The sequence below is a fragment of the Vanessa atalanta genome, chromosome 15 (genome assembly GCF_905147765.1).
Source record: "Vanessa atalanta chromosome 15, ilVanAtal1.2, whole genome shotgun sequence".
NCBI lineage: Eukaryota > Metazoa > Arthropoda > Insecta > Lepidoptera > Nymphalidae > Vanessa > Vanessa atalanta.
In genome coordinates this window covers 2,440,211-2,467,085 of record NC_061885.1, presented here as the reverse complement: position 1 = coordinate 2,467,085, position 26,875 = coordinate 2,440,211, and the positions used below count along the sequence as shown (strand labels likewise).

Sequence of the window (26,875 nt, the reverse complement as noted above, 5' to 3'; positions counted from 1 at the left end):
TGGTATAATAATTGTATCATTTGTCCTTCTTTCCAGTTCAATCTTGCTTTAGATCAAATTTAATCAAACCGTTTGTGTATGTAACGAACAGTTTCGAAATCCTTTTCCTTTCATGCCAAACACGTTAAAATCCATTGTACTATTGACACGACATATGACCATGGAAATGATTAATCTCTACATCATTAGTATAATTTTCTACTTTACTGTAATATATTCGAATCGATATTTCAAATGATAAGAAATATAAATCAGTGTCAAATTATTTATTAACTATCTATACTGCGGGTTTACGCTTGAAACATTTTCTAAGTTCTTAAGCATATAGCGCGAAATTTATACACAGTATTAACAAAATAAGCTACTCTATGCTACGACAATAATAGCATTTTTAATATAACTCATGTAGGTACATTACGAAGCGAATATACTATTTAGCGTGGCCTTGGTATTATTTGACTTTAATGCAGGATATATAATAATTAATTTGTATTTACCTAACAAACCTATGTTATTTAAGTGGTGGCTCGCCAGTTTTTCTCGATAAAGTTTACATCCATATTTAAACGCTCATTTAAGATACTATTGGATTAAGTCATATTTTGATTTAAAATTAGTATTTGAGCAAACTTTTTTTAAGGTGGTGTATTTAAAACAAAATAAACACCTAAACAGCTTTATCTTAAAACAAATCGTTATCTCAATATTATTATAAATTTGAGTTTGTGTGTGTTTACGTCACGTTAACAAAATCACGAAATGCTGAACGAATGAATATAACAACAATTAAGTATAAGAGTGAATTATTAGTAATATATCGTGGAATATGATGCAGGACCCTCATAAAATGCTATAAAATTTTAACACGATTTTGATGTTAGACGATAAATAATTCTCAGAAACAAGCACGAAACACATAAAGGGTTTTTAAATAACGTTTGATTTATTAAAAAACGCGTTAATTAAAAAATAAGCAAACCAAATTGTGCCGTTTACATTTTCTCGCTCAAACGTAGCTAATTAAATTGTCAAGTAATCAATCACTGGTAATAAATTAACCTGAACTTGTCCTTTTTATATACAATATAACGACCGAGGTGGAATGTTTTGTATGCGACTATATAGACTGTACCTAAATGGATTATTTGTTCACAGGAATACGTTTTTAAATCATTTTTATGAAACGGGCATGTATCATTACCGCGAGTAAAACCATGGGGCAAAGATATGATTAACATCAATCACAAAATTATAGAAAACTGATTATCTAAAGAGAAATTTTTATTTACATTTCTAGAAAAACCGGAGTACCAGTAGTGTTACCAGTTCGCTTAGAGATATCTAAATCAATAAAATCTTGTCTCACATAAGAATTATTACTACAAACAATTTTTTTTTAATTAAGGTCACTTTATAGTTTAGTTTTTTATAACCTTACTATATTACTAATTTGTTTTGAGATTATGACCTAATTAGTACCTATAAATTAATCAGATCTTTAGTAATTTATTTGAATTTTTTTTTATAAGGTTCTGTAATATAGGTTTACTAGAGAACTATGTACTAGGCGCTCAGAATACAAACAGAGTACCTACAACAACTAGAAGGTTGCTAGCGCCGTGTGCGCTACTTGAATTCATAAAGCTAGTTCCATATTTACTTAGCTATTGAGTTACCTCGGAAAACTAAGGAAATGAATGTCATTTCTTCTCTTATAAATAATGTATGACTTTTGTCTCAATGATTCTTTAGACTTTAACTAAGCAATGAATTAAGTAGCTTTACGATATTACTCTACACGTTAAGGGACATTAGGATAGTTTTCGATGACTTTAGATTACTCTAAAAAAGAAGGTTGCCTATTATATTTTGCAATTTTTTAAATGAATGCGTTACATTCGTTAATTTTAAAACTGATCCATATCTTTATTTAAGTATCTTATTATTATTAACATATAACTAAAGCTGTTGCCGAAATAGTAATGATTAAGCAATCTAAGTTGCTCGTTATTTTTCGTTTTGTATTTTGCTTCTAACTTGATGAAACTTTTGTTTTATCAGTCGTTTTTTTTATTGTGGATAGGTTCAATCGTAAAGTTTGTACGCCTATTACAATGATAATCAAATTAAAACCTATAAACTAAATGGTGCTATTGCTGAATCTTTAATGTAACAAACAACAGTTAATAACAGTTATTAAGTAGTAACGCCATATTTTGACTATTTTTTAATTTTTATATCTTAAAATAAATTAAGTAGAAAACGATCGTGACGTGTGTATAACATGTTGTTGTTGGCAAGTACCAGGCGCTCAGAAGGCTAATGGAGTGCGACCGCAGGAATGTTGCCAACGGCGCGCGACGCAAGGCACTAGAACATTGTGCTCGACCTACATTCACTGGTGGCGTGAAACGATCCGCCCTCGCCCTAGACGACAGCTGCATTGTTTCGCTAATGCTCTGAAAGCCTTTTGAATTTTTATTTTGTCTTAAGTAAAAAACGTGTTTTTCTTCTTAATACCATTATTTAATTGAACCTTAATCTTTGAATGAACTTGTTCCGTTATTTTTTGGAAGCCTTCCTCCATTTTATACACAAAAATATAGCTAAGAGTTAGTAGGTACATAATGTACAATAAGTAATATTTATTATACATTATAAAGTGTAGCGAAGGATATTGTATATAGCAATAGCAATAGCAAGCATAATAGCAAGGGCCTTCAATAAATACTACTATTTCCATCGCTGTTTATAGTTGAAATTCATATATTATTTCATTTGTTTGAATGTGTGCATTCAATGTGTTATTGTACAATATTCTTCTACTATTCCATTACAACTCAGATAGTATCACTGCAAGCTCAAAACACTGGGATAATACTCGATTAGCTCGGCTTTACTATAACTACAACCAAGGATTAGTTTGAACTCACTGCGATGGTCCTTCATATTTTAGAACCACACAGCGTATACTGGCAAAAGGCCAGACGAATTAACTTTAGTACTCTAGCCGATAAGACGTTCTTGTTCCCACTAAAGAAGACCTACATAGATAAAATGGTAGCATTCGGAGCATGAGAAACGAAAAAACTATATTGTTCTGCTTCAGCTGTTCCAGTCTTGCAGACGCTATATACTCCATTTTATAATAAAAATAACGTACGGCACTAGCATTGTCAATCCTTGGTCTGTTTGATACTTGACAGTCACACCGAAGATAAGGTACGTCCACACTATCTTAACTTAGCCTGAACAGTAAGTCGGCGTGTTTTTATTTCTTGCTTAATTAACGTGTAGATGTGCTGTATTGTAAAACAAATGAATACTTATATGAATAATATGAATACATGACACGTTACATGGTGAGTATGCACATTTCACGCTTATCCTCAAGCACGTCCAGAACTGTAGGGGCTTTTCAAACATTTTCACAGAGAACAAAGAATGGCCCTCACTCGCAGCCGCCGATGCCTAACGAAACAAGACAATGCGCCGGTGGAAAGCGGTCGCCTTTCGCATCGGACAATGGTTCGCACGGTTTCAGAATAGACATACAAAAACGTTTTATTAGAAAACTTGTGTTTATTGCATGCACTACATGGTACATTTTTTAAATATTCTTTGTTAAGTAGTTATTACAGGTTTTTGACAACAAAATGTACGACATAAAAAAAGTCATTCATATTACTAATGCGTACAAAATAATTAAATAAAATTAAAAAGGACTCTATTATTTTTATTAAATACAGAACCTGCCATATTAAGACAAGTTTCAATCCCTATTTTTCCTATTTCGGACGGAAAATGGAGGGTTCAAGAAACTGAGTTTTGGCACTAGTCGTACATAGTACTAGGGTAATATGAGTTGTAAGATCTGTTGCTTTGCTAGTTAGTCTTCGTAGTTGTGTTGTGTCCATATATCATAACAAAACTATTTCAGTTTGCGAGTACCAGGATAGCATAAGTTATTGGAGATGTGAGTTACCTCTTGGTTGCATTGCGAACAAAAGTCGTGTCTGCATGTAGGGCAATGTGCGGGACTGGCGGCGCGAACTTGTACCACCGTGTCGCAGCCAGGCCGCGGGCAGAACGCACGCATCGCATCCATCGCCACCTCTGCGAACAAAAGGCTTAATACAATAGGCGAACACGGAAGTAATTATTCCTGTTTTCGTACAAAAGGTCTTTCAACAACAACAAGCTCAGTAGGAATATTTATTTACGAATGATACTGACTTTCTATATAACTGGATTCTGAAATATAAAGTGACAACACAGTACAGGAAGATTGCACAAGATTAAAAAAAAAGAAACCTTTAATAGTCGCAAAATCATGGTCGTGCAATGACCTGTCATTGGATTGGAATACATTTTTTTTTAAATGTAAACTACAAATTAAATGACACATGCACATTGAATTATTATAATATGTCGTTGAGTGAGGGTCGTATGATGTAAAATCAAGACAAAAGAAAAAGCAGGATATGACCTTTTAAGGAAACCTGGGTAACATACGAGTTGATCAAAATAATAGTCTGACATTCAAATCTAAAGTGAATTGTAAATTAAAATGTGTTGAACTATCAAAACATTTTAAATCGTAACATCAATAATATTAACAAATTTTCTTTGATATGAATCCTGTTAATGGTTAATGATTGGCAATGAAATAGAACTTAGATAAGATGGTTAGTTTTTCCATTTATTTTAGAGTTTAGACACAACATTAACCATAAAAAAATATGTCAAAGCATTGCTTAAATTATCTATACAAGGAGAGTTATTATACGTTAATTTTAAGTATATGTATTTTATATTTATATAAATATAATTTTCGTTTTAAGGTTATGTCACAGGCCTGTCCTAGTGTTGACCAGATGACCAGGGACCGTTATGTTAGTTTATCAATTATCATGATATAATATGATTTATGATACTATATACATCGTGAAATATACAAAAGTACTATATATAAATTATATAAGTGTATATAATTAGCAGTATATAAAGGAATTAAGAAAATTGTTGTGAAAAAAAAAATAGTAAGCTTTGGAAACCATAACAGAAATACATGGAAAATCATCCATCCAAGGAAAAACATTGTGCCTGATCAAAGGCACAACCAACTAACAACTAAAACAGATTTTTATTATAAATGCGATAGAAGTTCCAGTTTAGTATTTTTGATCAAGACAGTAAGAATAGAAAGAGGAAATCGTGATAAAATTTGATATAGAAATACAAAGTCATGACAATGAACGTCGGCATACAAATTAAGTACAGCATTAACTGTCAAAAACAAAAAAATAATAGGATCGGATCATGTGAAGTTGCGGGAAGATTTTATCATACAATAAATCGCAGAAAGAACCCTAATGCTTATAATTTAAGTATGTATGGAATGATGGAATTAACATAAAATGTACATAGATTCGTAGCGGAATCTTGGAAACGTATATAAAATACCGAGAACGGGTTTTCTTATCAATTAACCTAAAACTAAGTGGCAATAATGACGCGACGTTACAGAGTTCGAATACTTTTAATAAGCTGTTTTTTTTTTAATAGCACTTAAATTTAACAAAATATACACGTCAGGGAAATTTAAAGTTTAAAAGTTTATTTACAAAGCAAGGGTTAAAATGATTTAGTGCAAAGTATTGAAGGTTGTTTTGGGAACTTAGTTATTATCCCCTTCTGCTTGTAACTACACTCGCCCTTCAAACCGGAACACAAAAATACAAAGTATGACTGCTTGACGTTAGAACATATAATGAGAGGATGGTACCAACACAGATGGGCTTGCATAAAGCCCCACCGGCAAACAATACGTTGTACAGTTCTACAATACATTATAACGATAAAAAGCAATAACCATTAATATAACATATTCAATTAAAATGTATTATTAATATTATGTAGATTCTCAATTTATTAGATGATAAATATGGAACAGTTTGATAAATGTCAATATATGCACGTTTCGTCCTTTTTATAGATCGTTTTTTTTTCCGTACTCGATTTTTACGTTACAAACACATATTTTTATTTTGTTTGTATCGGTATATTTAAGTTAGTAATTTCTTAATTTCTTGCAGATGTTAGATAATTGGATACATTTTTTTCTTAATTATTAACAGTGACTTAATTACAATACAAATACTTAATAACACTTAAGAAATACCGTAATAATTATTGTAATTGTATAATTAAGTGTTAAACCACGATGGAAACGATATCACCTTATAAAGATACCAATAAATAAGGTAAAGTAATATCACACTGCTATTCAGGGGCCTCATCTCGTCGTCTCAGGGAAGAAGACTTTGAACCGTATAGCACCACACTGATCCATTGCGGGTTGGATACATGAGGTAGATTTTAATGGTTTCCTAACGTTATTTTTACACCGCCGGACAGGGGCCATTCATTTATTACGTAAGACTATTTTCGCTTGTTTTTGACGCCCCTATAATATGAAAAAATAAGAATAGGCCGACCCCATCCTCCCTGTTTAATATTTATTACGTAAGTATACTAGAAGATGCAGTATACTGTCAAAAAGGTTTTAGTATAAAATACACGACAGACAAAGTCTGACAGTTTTGCTTCTAGTATTATAAGTATTAAAGTCTGTAGGACACGTCTGTGTGACAAGACCTTCTTACACACAGCGAGTAGCAACAGATCAGCCGACAGACATGATTTATTACAAAGACAAAGTAATACTATCGCAATTTTATTGTAACTAAATATCTAATGTAAACTTTAAAACATTAATGACTTTACCTATAAAATTCGATACTTAATTTTTACACATGTTCCTTGCACTAAACATGATTTTAACGTATGTTTTTTACTAATCTTAAAAACTTATTTTAAAATATTTAATCGGACGAAGCAAAATCTTGAAAGGATGTAACTCCAAATATTTTAGTACGCCTTTAAAGTAAATAACGCCAACTAATAATGACGATCTGCTAACGAATATCTAAATATCTGAGTATTCTAGTACGTATCCCTCGACCCCCTCGAGTGGGTAACGATTTGTTTGCTATAGGTAAAGTTTCTTAAATTTCGCGCAGGTAAAGCCGTAGGTTTAGCTAGTAATAATAATGAAAATATATTAATATAGCAACGAAACTCAAAACAGTTTTTATTTCTTGAATTATAAAAACCCCTTTAATGATCAACCATTTAGATATTTCACATCAGCGATAGCCACATCTTTTTAGACTGTATTCCAGCACAGAGTCTGTGCAAGCTCTACTCATTCGTGTGGTACATACGATTAAGTTAAATACATAGAAAATAGTCTCATTATATTCTAAGTGATGAACTAATACTATATTATAAATACGGTTCCGGTGTTCGACTTTGACTTCAATATACTTGATCGAAAGATGTTATCTGCAGTCCTGCTGCAGTATGCGGAAGTATTACGAGGCTAGAATATCGAAGTGGAATTGATATATGTATATGTAATATATACGTGTGTACTATATGCTACAAGGATTATTGTACTAGGTAAACATGTATGTAAGACAGATGAAAATAATAACAAAATACGATCTTTTCGGTCCGTTAAGTATTATTACTGGAATGTTCAATTGCCTCATTGGTCTAGTGGCTTTGTTATGCGACTGTAAAAAAACAGTCTGCCATATCATCTGATATCATTGATATCAGATGTCCTATTAAGTTGGTAGTATTACAATACTGTGATTCGTAAAGTATGTTTAGTAGTTAGTCTTGTGCCTCACATATTTTCATTATATGGTATCGAAAAGTAGTTTCTTTTTTTTTTTTGTAATATTTCTAAATACATGCACCTTCAGAAAGGTACCCCTTTGCAATTGGGTTATGTGGGTTTCTTTTACACTAAAACCTTTTACATGGAGCATCCACGGCCAGTCCTTACTATTACTGCTTGGATAACGAAATCACAGGCAAGGATAAAATTTCCTAAATTATATATACTTTTAATTTTGAATCAAGTTGCCTTCCTAGTCATTATAACATTAAAAAAAAACATCTATCGTGTCAAAGCTCTCGTTTCTTTCTATTTAATAAAGAGGTAACTAAAGGTTAAATGTATTAGCATTTTAAATAAACAATTACTTTGATTGTGTCAGGAGTGAGTACACGTTAGATCCGATAAAGTACGAACGGACGGAAAACATGTAAACTTTTCACCGTACGTTCTCACGACATTAAGTAATTGAAATGATAAATCTTTCGACGGCACTACACATAGTCGACACTTTTAAATGACACGAAATGTAAACAGAAGCGTTAAACGAACAAATGCCGAGGAACAGAGTTTACAAGTCCATAAAACCTTTGGTTCCAAATAATTTATTACTAATTTTAGCTCTTTGCATCGTCCGGGGGTCATAGGTTTTGAGTATGAAGCCTTTCCTTGGTGAAGCTTGCTTCATGTCAAATTTTATCAAATGCGATTTAGTAGTTTACCCTACAGACAGATAGACGGACTGAGTTACTATCACATTTATAATATTAGTATAGATTTTGTAAACAGATGGAATAACCTCAGCATTGTGTATGGATTCATTACATCCCGTTTAGGAGACATATCGGTAATGAGATGTTCTGTGTCATTATAATAAGTACAGTTCAATTACTTATTTATAAGAATTTCAATCGACAAATAATAGTGACAAAGGATTAAAATACTTTACCATTATCGTTTGTATATCGACATTTTTAAATGAAATGACTGTCGAGCGAATATATGCGACCGGAAAATTTCAAAAATTCCAAAACCTTTTTTGTTATCAAGTCCCGAAGGTTACGTAACAATTTTAATCTATGTAAAGTTCAGGACAGGAATTATTCAGATCATTCGGGTGGAAAATAAATTAAATATGTAAATAAGTAAACAATCTTAAAAAGTTAAGCAATCGTAAACAAAATTATAGTGAAAAACACAGTGGTGTTTCATTATAATTTATGCTGATTGGAACGTATGATTACACTTTATGAAATAGCCATGCACTATTTATTTATTAACATTTCAAGTGGACGAGCGGCTCAAAAGAATATAGAGTCAACACCATAAAATAACGGCAAACATTTGTAGCCTCTGATGAACCAAAGGTTCTGTCAATATTATTAAGTTCAGTACCGGAATTCCCGACTTAGAGATAGCCAAAATGATATAGCAGTTTAAGTTACAATAAGAAGTGATTATAAGATTATTGTTATTGAAGATGGTGGAAATTTTATTATGGGTAGGATGTTACTGACATTTAGCTTTATCGCTAAAAAATCTCAAAAAAACAAACAAAAACGGAATAAAAAAAAGAATTACAAACGTTCAAGTACTTTATTACCGTTCTCATTTCACTGATCAAAACAACAGGGATTAAAATGCTTATTACTTAATTTTAAATCCTTTTAAATTTTAATTATAAATTTAATTTAAAATTTTAAATCCTTTATTATGGATCATATAAAATGATATATTTGTGATAGTATTTAGTACATAAGTGTTTTTTGCTAATAATAATCAAACGCGAAGATCAAAACGAATCAGAGGCAAACTTATTATATAGCATTTTCGCGTTTATTTATACTTCGTTTCATTTGAAATTGCATTTAAAACGAGTTTATTTTAATTTTCGCATCAAAATTTAATGCACGAAACATTATTTTTACGTGAAATATAAACACATCAAAGCTTACGAATAGTTTCATCGTAAATCAATTCAAGTAAAACATGAGCGCTGTTTTTAAAACAGATGTAAACTGATTAATATCACGTAGATTAAAATTATATTGGCTTCTTATAAGTGAGTATATTGATTGAGAAACTTCTTGAAGGTGAAAACAATGAGCGCTTGTTTTGGCAGACTGGCTACTTGTTGGTAAGTACCTACCACCGCTCATAGATATCAGCAGTATCAGAAATATTAAACATCCCCCACATCGCCAATGTGCCAACTTGGTGCCAAAAGTTACCCTTGCTCAAACCGGACAAAGGAATACTAAGTATTGTTGTTTTGCGGTAGAATATTTGAAGAGTTAATAATACCAACTCCAACCCAACTTGAAAACCAAAGTCTTTCTACCTTTGACGTTAAGTCTGCCAGCATAAAACCAACGCATGGTTACACACAACACGTAACGGTCATTATTATGATACAAAATATAAGAAAACTATATGACAGAGGATGCCGGAAGATGCTGTACAGTTTCACTCAAATCGATAATCTTCACAGAGCACGGTCGTGTAACGTCATAATAAGATATGTAAGCGACATTGGTTACAATTATTATAACATTTAAAGGATACACGATTCAAAATTCCATACCAAAAGAAGTCGGTTTTCAACATTATAACTCCTGAAGTATGACTGCACACGTAAAATCAAAATGTATCATCCGGTTACGTAAGAATATACTTTGTGGTGTTTCAGCCTTCTGTGTGCAGCAACTTTACTCTACAAAATAATTAAACCAAGGACGAGTACTCATAATAACAATCGATCGATATTATATTATTCGATTTACTAAATAACTAAATTCGACGTAACCTTGTCAAGAAGTATATTATGTTACGCTAAAAAATGCGAATAACTTGGTAAATGTATAATAATAACTACTATGTCTAAATACTAAACATAACACGCAACGTTAAAACAACTGTCCGAGTTTATTAAAAATTAACAATAAAACATTCTAATAAAATACGATAATTTTATCATAAACTTGAGTTTTACTTTAGAATTGTAATTCAGTCGACGTAACCATTTAACCGACTAGTAATATTAATTAAAAATACTTACTTATTATAGTAAGTATTGAGTATTTATATCAAATCAAGTGTTTAATACTATATCTATATTTTTACTAATACATGAGCAGACTACATTCTGTAACGCCTAACTAAGATAACCACTTAGCCAATATAAATAAAACTTATATTAAAAAAAAATACTAGTTATCGCCAGCGATTTCGTTCACGCTTAGAGGTGGTCTTCAGGTTTTATGAATAAAAAAGTAGCCTAAATCATCTTTGCAATTCAAGCTTAGTTCATAAGAAATTTTATAAGATTAATTTCAGTGGTTCGGCCGTGAAATAGCAACAGACAGACAGAGTTACTTTCGTATTTATAATATTAGTATAGATGAGTAGCTGCTCTCCGTAATATGAAACCTTTAAATATATATTATTGATGTGCACGCATATCGATACTTTTTTATCGAAAATGAAATCGCGGCTCCATTTTAATATAACTTGAAACAATAAAAAAAAAGCAGTCGATGTACAAAACTTCATCGTAATAACAAAGTAGAAACAATATCGGTATAAATGTTGGCAACAAATAACATCGAACAATAGGCAGATATTAAAACCTCAATGTAATACGGTAAACGTGCTGCGCAGTAGTCTCTCATTGTTGAAGTCTAGAATTTGTGTCATTACATTAATAGTATGTACTTACGTACAATATAGGTAATTCATGGTATCGTTCTTCTGCGATAAGATGGAAGGTCACAGTAAAATGGTAAACTGTATGCAAATGACATATAATGCCGTTTAATAATGTGATATTTGATAGTAATCTGTGCTAATAAATACAGAAGTAGCTCTGTCTGTTTGTTATGCTTTCACGGCAAAACCATTTATCTGAATTGGGTGAAATTCGGTATTGAGAAAACTTGAACGCCAAGAAAGGACGACCTGATCTGACTTGACCTGACTGAATCCGCGGGCGACCACAAAAGATTGATATAATTTACTCATTTCAAGTAAATTATGCAAGATGGTTTATTATAAAATTACGACTCATGGACCATCGACAATATCGATAGAGACACAACACTAGAGTTCATGAAATTTGATAGAATATAATAAGTAAAATTTAATGAATAATATTTGATATTTTTATTTTCAATATATCCAATAATATCTAATTCTATCGAGCGTAACGATATCATTCTTAATCTAATAGCATTAGGTTCATTGGTACAAGAATAGCTTAGGGATCAGTCAGTCGAAATGAAACCCGCTCTAGCTCAATTGATTCGATATGTTAGTTTTCGATGTTAATAATCTCGAGTATCGATAGTTCCACTATTGGCAATCACTACAAAGGTCAAACACCTAGCACAAATCCTGGCAGAATATCCATTGGATCTCTAAGTAATTGAATTTATAAATCCAATTTTCTTATCTCTATTTAAAGGATGAACGAACATTTATATTTGTTCTGTTTAATGCCATTTGTTTTTACTCTACAAGCATTAGCATTAGCAGCCTGTAAATTTCTCACTGCTGGGCTAAAAGCCTCCTCTCCCTTTAAGGCGAAGGTTTGGAACATATTCCACCACGCCGCTCCAATGTGGGTTGGCGGAAAACACATGTGGCAGAATTTCGTTGAAATTAGACACATGCAGGTTTCCTCACGATGTTTTCCTTCACCACCGAGCACGAGATGAATTATAAACACAAATTAAGCACATGAAAATTCAGTGGTGCCCGCTTGAGCTTAAACCCGAAATCATCGGTTAAGATGCACGCGTTCTAACCACTGGGCCATCTCGGCTCTCAAGACATTACTTAATTTATTTGGCTTTAAGTAATATAATGCATTGACCGTGCCTCTGTAAGTGTGACTCAAATCGTAAATAATTTAATAGATTTTAACGATTTAAATTTTACACGATTTTATTACCCTTCGCCTGTTATTATGTCTAGGTAAAGTCTTATAAAATTAATTTAAAACGAATCGATTTAGCTAAAATTTTCCATTCATCCATTTATGTTAAAAGATAACAAGTTCTAGATCTAGATATATTCACTTACAAAATCGCACGATCTCTACATCAAATTTTTGGTTGGTCAGAGTGTCTAAATTAGTTGAATGAGATAAAGAAAAACTTCGCAGTTATCCAAAATGCTTTTCTCTTTTTCCAAAATATAATATAAAAATAATATTATATTTTTTCTACTATGAATGAGTCATTATTTACTTAATAATTTTTTATTCACTTTCGATATTATTGAAAATTTGATAATGGGTTGGCATGTTTTTACAGTGCTCAGGGACGGCGCTAAGATTGAACTCGTCATTAATAAATCAAAACCTAAATATACTTTATTCAAGTAGGTTTTTACAAGCACTTTTGAATCGTCATTTAACAAACTTATATTAAGTAAAGCTACCACCTGTTCGAAATGTAGATTCTACCGAGAAGAACCGGCAAGAAATTTATGCCGAAATAAAGAAATATATAAGTACTCTTATTCAAATATTATAAATAAGAATGTAACTCTATCTGCCTCTCCGACTGTCAGTCTGTCTGTTGCTCTTACAACCAAAACCAATGAATCTTGAAATTTGATGAAATATAGCTTGAAGCAAGCTTGAACTACAGGAAGGACACAGTCTACATTTTATGCCGAACACCTGACGATACCTTATACCAACACTTAAATCGCGAGTGAAGGCTTGGGCGACAACTATGGCTACGTATGGCTATATTAGAAACATCAGAAAAATCGTTTTGTGTGAACCATTCATTTACAAATAATATTTATAAGCTACTTTTATTAAATTGATAGAATCGTTTGAAAAATAGTATCAAAGACATATTTAACACTTTATAATTACTTTATAGTTACACACGATAACACTAAACGTAATTACTCGTAATTGCTACTTTTATTTGAAACGAACGATGGCCGCTTTTTCGTTCGCGTGGTCTTTGTACATTGAGTTATACTCATGTACACATATTTATTTCATTATTCCCTGCGAACTGTTATAAAAAAATACATTAGTTTAATAAATTAGTACATTGTTATATTGACTCAAATTTAAATTCACCTTAGGTTTTTGCTTACGGAGACAATAAAAGACAAATCGGTTTTATATAGGTATACGTTTAGGTGCGTTATGAAAGTGTATTTTAATGATGCGCACTTATAGGGACACGTGAAAACTAAACAATGAAGTTGTTTCGTAAACCGCCAATTGAAACCTTCACCTTTACCTTCACAAGAGTGAAGTCGCTCGAAATAGACAACTTCACAACTTATCTTAATTTACAATGTTTATTTAATTATAAATTTATAAATCATATTTATTCTAATAAATAGAATAAATTTATTATTATTTTACTGTAATTATAAATTTGCATGCAAATATATATTTTTTTAATTACTCCAAAGAAGTACAACTTCTGACTCTTTTTTTTTTATTTATTTTAACAGTCACTAGTGCAAAGTGTACGTAAGTGTACATAATATAAGATGTAAAACACAATAGTATATTGATGTTTAACAGTTGAATAAATGCTACGTGGCTGATACGCTTAAAGGCCGTTCATCACGTTAGCCTATTCCAATCAGAGGAAGAGCAAAGACAAACAATAATATCTTGAAAAATTTAAGGAACACATCATGGACCTGTAAAAAAATCTGTGGTGGTCGAGCATTCACTGGACTTAAAAAATTATAAGACATCATTCCGTCATATAAATTTTACGTGATACAAAGAAACGAACAATTTATAAAGATAGATAGATAATTAATTGTGCCAACGTCAAGAGAAAATCGTCGGCTCGAGCGCTTTCATTGCGAACGCTCGCAAAACAATGTATGAATAAAATATTTATTTATCAATAAACAAGAATATGAAACGCTTATGACATCATAAGTCTTAAATTAATATTTTATAACTAGATAAAAACCCGGCTTAGCTCGGAAAAAAAGGTAGTAGATATATAAATATACTAACTACCTACCACTGAACGAAATTATTATTTGGAACGCACTTTCCGAACGCACACATAAACGTCAAACACGGCCGCCCGTTGAACTTGACGCCATTGTATTACATGGTTTTAATATCGATATATCTCGATTATACGAATTTTGTGGATATATGTAATCGATTAAAAATATTTTATATTTTTTAACGATCTATATTTGTGGATAGGTTTCAATCGGGTCTATCGTAGAACTGCACGAAATTATTAATATAGATTATGTTAGTTTTTTCAGTTAAGTATTAGAGAAATAAAGTCCTCATTTACTAGTCTAGATTTTAAAGGCTCGATGACGTCAATAAATCATGAATGTAACCGGTCGACTTATCATATTAAATATGTGCTATTGTTTAGTTTTTGCGATCATTAGTATGATAAATAACAACTTAATCAACGATTGATTTATGTTGTGTTATGTAATTTTATATAATGATGTATTCGATTACTAAATATTATTGATAATGTTTCTATAAGTGTAAACGGTTCTGTTTTTTTTTTTTTTTTAATAAATAATATTAGATATTTAATTTACCGAAGGTACGTTACGTATGCGTCATGTATAAAAAAAATAATATTTTAATACATAATAAATTAAAACCGCTTTTTGTGTGAATAATATTTATAAGACAAAAATTATAAATTAATTAATTTTTATAATGATTCGTGCACGTGGATTAAATCCTAACTACAGTATAAAGAAAAAAAAAATGTTGTAAAAAATAAAAGCGGCTATTGAAATAATGTTTTAATTATGTATGTTCTTGAATTTATAATCGTAATTCGCTACAAAGTATATAATATACCTACTGTATATAAGGGAAATAGTTGTAACACTTACCGGAAAAGAACCATAAAAATGCTATAAAATAAAATAATAAATTTAAGAATTTATTTTACATAACGATGTCTTGACCTTATTTCGGTCACCGCGGGCAACCTCAAGGACTAGCCAGATGTGCAGAATAGATCAGTGCAGTGTAGCCACTAAACTACGAGGTGGTTTCAGATAATACAAATAATTCAGGAAGGCAGCACGATGCTGGTACCGTAGACTTAAACGAAAACAAAATTATTTCCACAGAAGCACTTTATATGCTGTGTACATAATTTCAACAATAGTGACTCATTCATTAGCAGCCCGTAAATGTCCCACTGCTGGGATAAAGGCCTCCTCTCCCTTTGATGGGAAGGTTTGGAGCATATTCCACCACGCTGCTCCAATACGGGTTGGCGGAATACACATGTGGCAGAATTTCGTTGAAATTAAACACATGCAGGTTTCCTCACGATGTTTTCCTTCACCGCCTAGCACGAGATGAATTATAAACACAAATTAAGCACATGAAATTTCAGTGGTGCCTGCCTGGGTATGAACCCGAAATCATCGGTTAAGATGCACGCGTTCTAGCCACTGGTCCATCTCGGCTCTATTAGTGACTACATTGTACTATATCTCTAATGTAAGATTGCACATCTAATTGTAGCCTTGGTTTTTAGTTAAATAACCTACTAAGAATAGATTATTAAACGTTCCTAACTAAAACAAAGTAAAGTAGACGACGTATTTCATTCGGCTTTTTTGCGGTTTTACTTTGACCAACCTCTAAAACGCGAGCGACGACAACTAGTTATAAATATATAAGATATATTATAATGAATGATAAGAAAACATTGCATACATTTTCATTACAAAAGATTATTCAAACGCAGTGGCGAGCAACGCGCTCGTTAAAAATGTATCTTTTATACCAATTTAATGAAGCGTTTCATGTTAATTGCTGCGATTCTACGTCTGTTATCTATCACGTATAAATAAAGCGAAGACACACTGGGTACAGTTTTATTTTCATCATTATAAATCCGTTCAGGAAAATGTTAGTAAAGAGTATTAAAATAGACATATTATTTAATATGACGGATGAGAAACAGAAGCTGAGTCCCATGCAAGTTATTTACAGTAGAATCTATACTGTGAACCGGTGGTAGTTTTACATTTAATCTTATTTGTTAATTGATCATTAAAAATAGTGGCTTATGAATTACAAAAATCTATACTAATATTAAAAAAGCGAAAGTAACTCTAACTCTGTCTGTTACGTTTCTCGGCTGAACCACTCAATCGAATTTGACAAAATTTGATATGAAACAAACTCGACGCCGAAGGAAGGACATAATCTTTTTTATAACCAAAACCTACGACCACCTAAAACAAAGAAAGCCGCAGGCGAAAACAATCTTGGTATATTTCATTCGTAACCATTAAGCTTATGTCAGCTTAACGCTTTTCCCGTACGTGATGATTTCTGCGAGTTCGTTATAGGCCGAGTAGAAGAAATTCGTTCCAAAAATTAATTACCATTCTAATTTCAAATAAATTAATTAGTTATAGTAGTCGTAGTTCAAGATCGTAGCGCAAACGATGTATGGTGAAATAGGCAGCAATCATTTGTAATGTTTAGAAAATAAAATTTAGCCTTCGAGTGTATTGCGTAATTAATTTTGTTTCGGTCATTAATACGAGTACATACGACTATTATTAGGGGTAATAAAATATGTAATAATAGCTCATATAGTTCCCATAGCGGGGAATCGGTCATCATTCCTTTTAAAATGAACGACTTTGGCCCTATCCACCATTATATGTTTGAGCATGTTCAAATTGTTCCAGATTTTTTTTCCGATATAATATATTTTTTTTTTATTATATAAACAGGCGGACGAGCCAATGGGCCGCCTGATGGTAAGTGGTCACCACTGCCCATAGACAATGCCGCTGTAAGAAATATCAACTATTGTAAGTAACAACACCAATGCGCCAATAACCTTGGTAACTAAGATTTTATATCCCTTGCGCCTGTAGTTACTTCAAACTTCTGCTGTTTGGTGGTAGAATATCTGATAAGTGGGTGGTACCTACCCAGACAGGCACCATCAAGTGAAGATGTACATATACGATCGTAAGGATATTATCTTCCATCACTGAGAACGTAATAATTTAAAGTCCATGGAAAAGATCTACACACGTATTCTATCGACGTACCTCAATTTAGGATTAAAAGTTTAATTAAACACCTACAATAAATAAACTGCGATAATTCTAGAAATAATTAATTTGAAAATAACATCGTTGTACACTTAGCTTTAAACATATACAAGAAGCAATCAGGGCGTTGCGAAGCCATGCGTTTATGTTTGAAGCGAGGGTGAGATTACTGATGTGCAGTCACTGATTTACCAACGATTCACAACTCGTCATCCGCGGTCGCTCGCGCTTCAAGAACTTACTACCAGTATTTCGCGATAAAATTAAGTACGCAATTACAAAATATTACAAAACGTACTAAATGGATTACTTTATAGAATGAAATTGATACAATAATTATTTTTTTCTAATTATATAAATGCGAAAGTAACTCGGTCTGTCTGTTGCTCTTTCACGGCTAAACCACTAAACCAAATTTGATGAATCAAGCTTGAACTCCATGGAAGTACACATTCCACTTAATGCTTAATCTTAATGCAAAACACTCGATGAGCAACCCGTAAAATGCGATCAAAGCCACAGGTGACAACTAGTTTTTAATAAAATAGAATTATGAAGTAGAGGGGACAGTTCTGCGCCCATAGTACGATATGAGTTTTGTTTTATTTACTATCCTATAGTAGTTTTTGACGGACAATGAAAAAGTAATTGAAATTCTTGAATATTGAACTGTGCTGGGAACGCGACATCGTGCGCGTTGTTTGAATTTAAGTTATTTGGATATTGTAGCGTGATTTTATTTTTATTCTACATATAATTCTACAATACAAGTAGCCTAAGTTACTCCTTATTACATCCGCTATCTGCCAGTGAAAGTCCCGTCGAAATCGGTTCAGTCAAGTCAAAGTCAGTTCAATCGGTTCCAGAGATTAGCCGGAACAAACAGACAGACAGACAGACGGACAAAAATTGTAAAAAATGTTATTTTGGTATATGTACCGTGTATACATACATATGCATTTAGTAAAAATGGGTTATTTTAATATTACAAACAGACACTTCAATTATATTATATTATAGATATAAATAAAGGATACGTGTAATAAGTTATTTATGTAAAATGTTGGACTACCACATAAATAAATAGTCATATATGTCTCATTATATCTGACTTGGGCGTATTTTTTATAAAACTTTTATCGTCACTAGACCGGAAGGTTATCTGAAAGAGATCGCTCACTTAAACCCTTAGAACATCTGTTATTTTATTTTATTTATTTTACTTTGTCATTTTCAGTGATTCACTTTTAATTATTATTATTACTTATAATTTTAACTCTAACGCCAACAAGAAGCATACTAATTATTAATAATATAACAAGCTTCCTTAAATACACGAAGACATATAACCTCAGACATTATTCACACATATTAAGTGCACAGCGCAACGAAATAACGAAATTTTGTTTTCGTCCACTTAAAACAGTTTGAGCACCACTGCATTATGGAATGAGGTCTTCTGCATGCAAACACAGCACGTCCTATTACATACTTATCCCAGTTTCGTTTTTTGGACATCACGAGTGAAATTTGTGATTTTACTTTTTAACCAACGTTAAATGAAGGCATGTCGGTGACTCTGTGCAAGCCAGTCTGGGTAGGTAGCACCCACTTATTATATCACTTATGTATTTTACTGCTTTTTTTTGCTCACCACCGCTCATAGACATTGACGCTGTAAGAAATAATAACCATTCCTTACTTTACACGAGCCGAGATGGCCCAGTGGTTAGAACGCGTGCATCTTAACCGATGATTTCGGGTTCAAACCCAGGCAGGCACCACTGAAATTTCATGTGCTTAATTTGTGTTTATAATTCATCTCGTGCTCGGCGGTGAAGGAAAACATCGTGAGGAAACCTGCATGTGTGTAATTTTAACGAAATTCAGCCACATGTGTATTCCGCCAACCCGCATTGGAGCAGCGTGTTGGAATATGCTCCAATCCTTCTCCTCCAAGGGAGAGGAGGCCTTTATCCCAGCAGTGGGACATTTACGGGCTGCTAATGCTAAAAAATGCCTTACATTACACCAATGTGCCACCAATCTTGGGAGCTAAGATGTTACGTCCTTGTGCCTGTAGTATTGTTGTGTTCCAATTTGAAGGGTGAGTCGGCCAGTAAAACAAACAAAACAAACAGGTACAAGGGACATAAGTTCTCAAGGTTGAAGGAGCATTGGTGGAGGTATGACTAATATTTCTCAGTGGCCACAACTACGCTTACATTTTGACTGGATTTGGTAAATTAAAAAAAAAAATTAAATAAATTATAATACTATTCATATTAATTATAATATTTTTTATTTAACTTCATATTTAGATTACATTTAGGTAATACAATTGAACAATTTTTTTTCTACTAGAAAAGGACATTGACCTCTGAAAGAGGTTTGTCGTTGAGGGTCATACTACGCTTGTCGATTCACGTTGTTTTCTTCAGATCCACGAGATGAAATATAAACAGAAATAAGCTTTGAACCTATGATCTTTGGTTACGATAGCTTTACATCCATCATGATATAAATATCAATAAATACAAATAAATAAACCCATAAATTTTCAGACTGCTGTGATTTCACTTCATGTTCATATCTACTTATTATTTATTACACTAATTACCATCATATACGCGCTGTTTAATCAAATTAAGTATTTTTATTTTCATTACAAACGCGGCTATAAAAACAGTTACAAGAGAAATAAAAACGACAATCGGTGTAAGTCTATCTTAATTAAAACTCGTTTCTTAAAGAAGAACTCTTAATATATTTTTACAAAAGTTTTTTCTCGTGTTGTTTCCTCCCGGCATCACTTGGCTGACTCTTTTCTTGTGTTCGAAATGGCTTTTTACATTTTTTGATACATAATTAACCTATATACTATCTCTCACTGCACTTTATAATCTATTTTTCAATTTCACGACCTCTGGGTCCAGTTTGACCCTGGCTTTGACAAATGGATTGACGCGTTAGCCGCGGCTACCGGTATAGTGAAGCCCGGGCAATGAGGTAATCCGTGACGCCCTGTACCTAGACTGGCTTTTAGGCCCGGAAAAACCCTGTACTCAAGGCGTAAAGCCGTCTAAGATATAACATACTATTACTTACGCAATTACACACGAAAGAGTCTCTTTTCTAAATGTATTTGTGTTAAAATCAAGGATTGTTAGATAGAGAAAAAAATGCGCCGCAATTTAATCAAAAATACCTAAAGTATGGATTAATGTTGATAAAATATTCACCTTTTAAATGTTAAATGAAGGTTTATAATTAAGGCGCGGGGTACCGCGCTTTTTGGTAGGTATGCTGGCACTCGGCCAGAAATTCCACTTACTGGGGCCTTTGCATACAAGCAATTTCCAACGATAAATAAAAAGGTCTTTCATTACGGCATCTATTCTGAAAATTTCAAATATCCCAAGAGGAATTCTGGAAATAAAAAGAATTATAACGGAATACAAATATCAACTGCGACGGAAGACGACCTCGTAATTATTCAGAACTCAACGGACCGAGCTAAGTCAAAGAGGATTGGCTTACATGTCCAATAATTTCTTTTGAATTCTACACAATTTTCTTGATTTTTTCCTTCAAAGCAGAAAAGGTTTTTTATGCGCTCGACTTGAAATGTTCTCTTACACAGAAACGAACACGACACGACGGAATGATTTCATACATTTTTGCACCTCAAGAGTCTTCTCTACCCATATGATTAATATTTAAAATGACCTTAAATTTTCATTTTGAACATAACTTTAGGCAAAAGTATTCATTTATTTTTACATACATTATACGTATAAGTCATACTTATACAAAATTCTGGTTCTATAAAAAATAATTCATTAGACCAATAATTACCATACAATGTTTCATTTAAATTCAAATGTTTTATTAAAAAGTTAATAAGTAAACCAATGCATGACTTAAATGCTTAGACCTCCCTGTACATAGAATTAATTACATTCGTTAGGTTAGGTTAGAACGTATTTTTTATAAATAAAACTTTAATATTGAGCACGTAGGCAAAGAAAAATATTTGCGGTTATGATTTTTATAAAACGATACGTTTTTGTATACTAAGTTTGTTGTTACCATGAATAGTATCTGATAGTTTTTGTGAAACAATGGTTTGAAAGTTCACATGCCGGACTAACAGTTGAAGTACAACTACCGAAAACTAAGACCCATTGATCATACTTGCGGTTCGGACTCGGCCTCTTAGTGATTTTCAACCGGACCAACTATTCCAACAAAATAATATTTTTTAATACAATTACAATTGGCAACACTGAGATATTTATGATAAAATTAATTAAGCAAGTTATATCTTAAGCAAACATTTTATACATTGTTAATTATATTTGTTTTTTATTCTTATAACGATATAATCTAATATCGTATAAACTATTTTTAATAGGACGGATGAGTTAATTAGCCTTCTTACGGCTTCTCTGCTTGCGTTAACTGGTATAAATTCCGCTTTAAGCAATTATACAATAAGAATATAGTTTGTCTGTTAGGTATATTGTTATGTGTTTTTAAGTACATGCTATAGGATTACATTATTAGAGATATTATATAAGTTAGGTACTTTATTGGTGATTAATCTAAAATGACGATACTAATTTACCAATTTTTTTTTATTTACCAATGAAAAAGTTTTTATTGTGTTTATTCCTTCGTTCAGCTATTCAAACTGGCATAAAACCTTAAAAGCATTAACCATATATAAATTTAAAAAAAAAAGTTATCGTACACAAATATCAAAACATAATATACGAGCAGATTATTTAATTATATATATAAATCGAGATGAACGTTTAAATAAGGAACGGTTAGACTATTTAAGAATATCCGTATGGCTGTTCATCAAATTATTTCAATGACATAATGACTTATCTTTTGTGACTAATGGATAAAATGGGCGGGAAAGACATAATTTATAAAAGAAAAAGAAACGAAATTGGTATTTCGAAAGAATTCACGACGAAGGAATGAATTTATAGATCGATCACAGTCTTAATAAGCATAATTGATCCAGTGATTAGAACGCGTGCTTAATTTGCGTTTATAATTCATCTCGTGCTCGGCGGTGAAGAAAACTATCGTGAGAAAATTTGCATGTGAATAATTTCAATGATATACTGAACTGCGCCATGGGTATCCATCAACCCGCATTGGAGCAGCATGGTGAGGCCAGCTGTACGACATTTACAAGCTGACATTCAAGCCAGTCAAGCATTGACAATGATGCTGTAAGAAATATAAACCATTCCTTGAACTGAGATGTTATGTGCCTTGTAGTTACACTGGCTCAGTCACCCTTCGAACCCAAACACAACAATACTGAGAACTGTTGTTTGACGGTAGAATATCTAATGAGAGGGTGGTACCATACCAGACAGGCTTGCATAAAGTCCATCTCATCAAGTCCAAGAAAATATAAGGGCAAGTGCCATTGTGTTTTCACACACATGTGAGCAGTAAGATATGTTCTGCGTTGGCTGTCTCCCTTTGGAACAACCGCCCCAAAATCGGTCAAAGCGACATCAGCACATTCGTGACATCAAATAAAATCCTATACGATTTCTCAAACGATGATTTAAATCCGACCTTCATATTCAACTAAGACACCCATTGTGACGCAAATACGCAGTCAACGATACCAATATACAGTTAAGCACTACTTTGAATAACAGTATGAAAATACATACGTCTTGTTTTATTTTGAAATGTACGAATAAAAACCTACTTTACTTTGAACATTTCTAAAGAATCTGTCGTCATTCAGGGTAGTTTTCCTTTGTTTTGCGTTAAACAAGGCCAAGGCTGAGAGCTAAGTATACTTTAAAACAATGTAATTACTTAGAAGCAGTACAGTGTCAAAGTTAAAATAGATTTTCGTAGATGCATACGAAACATTAACTGTATGGTTACTAACCGCAATTTTAAATTACTATTCATAAGCCGAGATGTTTATTATGTTTTACGATTTAAATAAACCACAGTATCGGCGCTTTATGCGACGTTTATTTCATTAAATGTGATTTTTTAATCATGAGGTTTAATTACATCTGTAATAATATTATAAACGCGAAAGTAACTATTTATGTTACCTCTTAGCGCTTAAACCGCTGAATCTATTTAGGCGATACTTAGACTTTTCGTACTTTTTTTTATTTCACCCCTCGAAGGAATAAAATGAGGGGTGGCGGATTGCATGATATAGAGGTAAAGATCTTTTAATTTCGCGCGGGTAAAGCCGCAGGTTCAGTTAGTAAAGTATACTTTACCGATTATTAGTATTTTTCATATGAACGTATAATTACAAAGACTTATTGCTAAATATTATATAGAATTCGTACATACCGTGGTTAAGCCGGAACTTGAGATGTTTCTCCATGACGGAACACGCGACGAGGGACGAGATCTCGTCCAAAGCCAGCGCGGCGCCAGTCGAGCAGCGATCATCGGGACAGGAAACTTCATACGCGCCATTACATACTTCGAATTCAACGTACGCTTTCATACACTGTGGACAAAGAAATATTTATATTAAACTCTTGTTATATCCTGACTTCAACTTAAGACCTTATTACATACAAATAAAAATTAAAAATAGTTACTATTCAAATCAAGACCGCGTCGACCATTGTTACTTAAAATATATTTGATGTAAAAGGATCAAAACTTATAAAAATCATGTGTCCATTATAATATATTGCCATTAGGCAGACATTTCTTTTTTATTACCTCATTGTAAAATTTACTAAACTATTAAACATAATACTTATACATTATATTACTAGAAGATTGAGCGTGTTTAAAGGTTACGTAAGAAGTTGCGCTTCGCTCTATCACTCGCTTTAAATTTAGACTGTTGATATGACAAGCGTGAATTTCATGTCCATGTACATGTGTTAGTGTAAACATATACGCGGTACGCCACCGTAAAATTGTAAATACCGATAAACCGAAGTGAATTTCACTTAAACTACAAAAATTCAAACCTTACCTAACCAGAAAATATTATGAACTATAGAAATGTTGTACCGTTTTATTGTAGTTGAATCAACTTTTATAATCTTTCGACAGCTTACAATCTCGCGAGATAGATTATAATCTAACTTCATATTTAATAGTTACCGAATATTTACTAGAGATTTTTAAATAATTTATTAAATAATAATTTCTTATTTATAAAACATTTGTGGTTTATGATATTGAGCCATGGTAAAAGAGAAACAAAGGAAAACTGACCTTTGTGACGATATATGGAAAGTAAGAACTTTATATTCATCTATACCCACTTTCATGAATATCGCTGTAGTAGAAATGGACACGGTTTGCTCAATGGCACTATAAATGACGAAAGAATTTCATATCAAAGATACGCATTTTCTTTTATTATTTAAGAAACTTACTGAACCTTCCAAGTAGTATTGCCTATAACCGTTTGATACTCACTCTGGTTGGTCAGTGGTTACTTAAATATTTTAACATACTAAGACTAAATATATTTTATTAAAATTTAAAAAAATATTAACTCAATAAAACATAATAATACTATTACTACATGACATGACATCTAATGACTAGACTTATATTACATACGAATACAATATTTCTATATATTTTTAATCACGAAATATAAATTGTTATTATATCTGACAATAATTGATAGATATTACATTAATACAAATTATAAAGGTAAGTTACACCAAAGACATGGACGACATGTCTGTGGAAAGACAATAAATAAGAAAAAAATTCGTAGCCGAAATTCAGCCTAACAAATCAGCCAAGTGATGGTCAATGGTTGATAAATATTGTAAAAATAACAGCGCGTAATGTTCCACCGGGCAGACTTTTCTTTAGAAGATTTCGAGCTCATTCCAACACAACCACGTGGGAAAATTTCTCAATGAAAATTCAGCGATTTATGAAACCGTTACCACTGGGCTTCCCTTCGCTTGGGAAAAGAAAAACTAAAGGTTTAAATTAAGCATAAACACATGGAATGACAAAATTATACGACCGGTTTGAAAGAATAAGAGTTAGACACTTGAATAAAACCGGAGTTACAAAAAATCCGGTATTTTAATTTCAATAGCTATTCAGTATCTATACAATGCAATTTTCCTCCACTAAACAGATTCAGTTTGTAGTCATTAAAGTCAAATCCACAATCGAAATAAGAATAAATCATTATTCAAAAAAAATTAAAATATTAAATAAAAAAATTAACTTGAAGATACCATCTACGTCGACTTATAATTATTATTACTTATGTTCAGTACACGCATTTCAAGATAAAAATTGATTATTTTATAAATTTATTAAATCAAAATGAATCATCGTTAACCCTGTATAATATGTTGGACAATATTGGAATGTAGATTCTACTGAGAAAAACAGACAAGAAAATCAATAGTTGAGCTTTAAAAAATATACAAATTTGCATACAAAAAATGTCTACAAAGGCCAGCAAACGCTCAAACCATGAATCTTAGTCAGTGATATATTTATACACATTACTGATTGACCTTTAAAAAAAAAATTTTGAACATTTAACTATTTTTTTGTGGACTAGCAAATGGGCAGCCTAATGATAAGCAGCCACCACTGCTCATAGATATCGGGACCGTATGAAAACATTAATCATTTCTTACATAAGCAACGCGACACAAACGTCGGAAGCTGAAATGTTATATCACTGGATGACTCAATTCTTTCAACTAGAACACAACATTACTAGTATTGATGTTTGGTGCAATATAAGACACAAGGGTATTAACGTAACCAGAATATCTTATACAAAGTCCTATCATCAGGTAGATATAGTATGTATCTCCCCAGCTTTACAAATATATTCCTTCCCAATCCGATTTATCACTTTCGTAACACGTACAATCATAGAGGTATTATTTACATAAGAAAATACATGATTTTCTAATAACCTCTATAATAAATGTAAGTCACGTTTTACATAACACATCGTAAACAATATTAATCAGATAATCGTGTCTG

The 26,875-nt window shown here is 32.2% G+C and overlaps 1 protein-coding gene across 2 annotated transcripts in view; it reads right to left on the bottom strand.

Annotated features, from left to right (window-relative positions):
- LOC125069564 (probable E3 ubiquitin-protein ligase RNF144A) overlaps positions 1-26,875 on the bottom strand; it is a 134,536-nt gene that overhangs the window by 8,478 nt on the left and 99,183 nt on the right. For both annotated transcript variants that reach the window (XM_047679088.1, XM_047679089.1), the window contains 2 exons: positions 24,215-24,377; positions 3,986-4,116 (listed from right to left, as the gene is read on the bottom strand). In XM_047679088.1, coding sequence (XP_047535044.1) covers positions 3,986-4,116; positions 24,215-24,377 — 294 coding nt within the window. The remainder of the gene's footprint in view (positions 1-3,985; positions 4,117-24,214; positions 24,378-26,875) is intronic.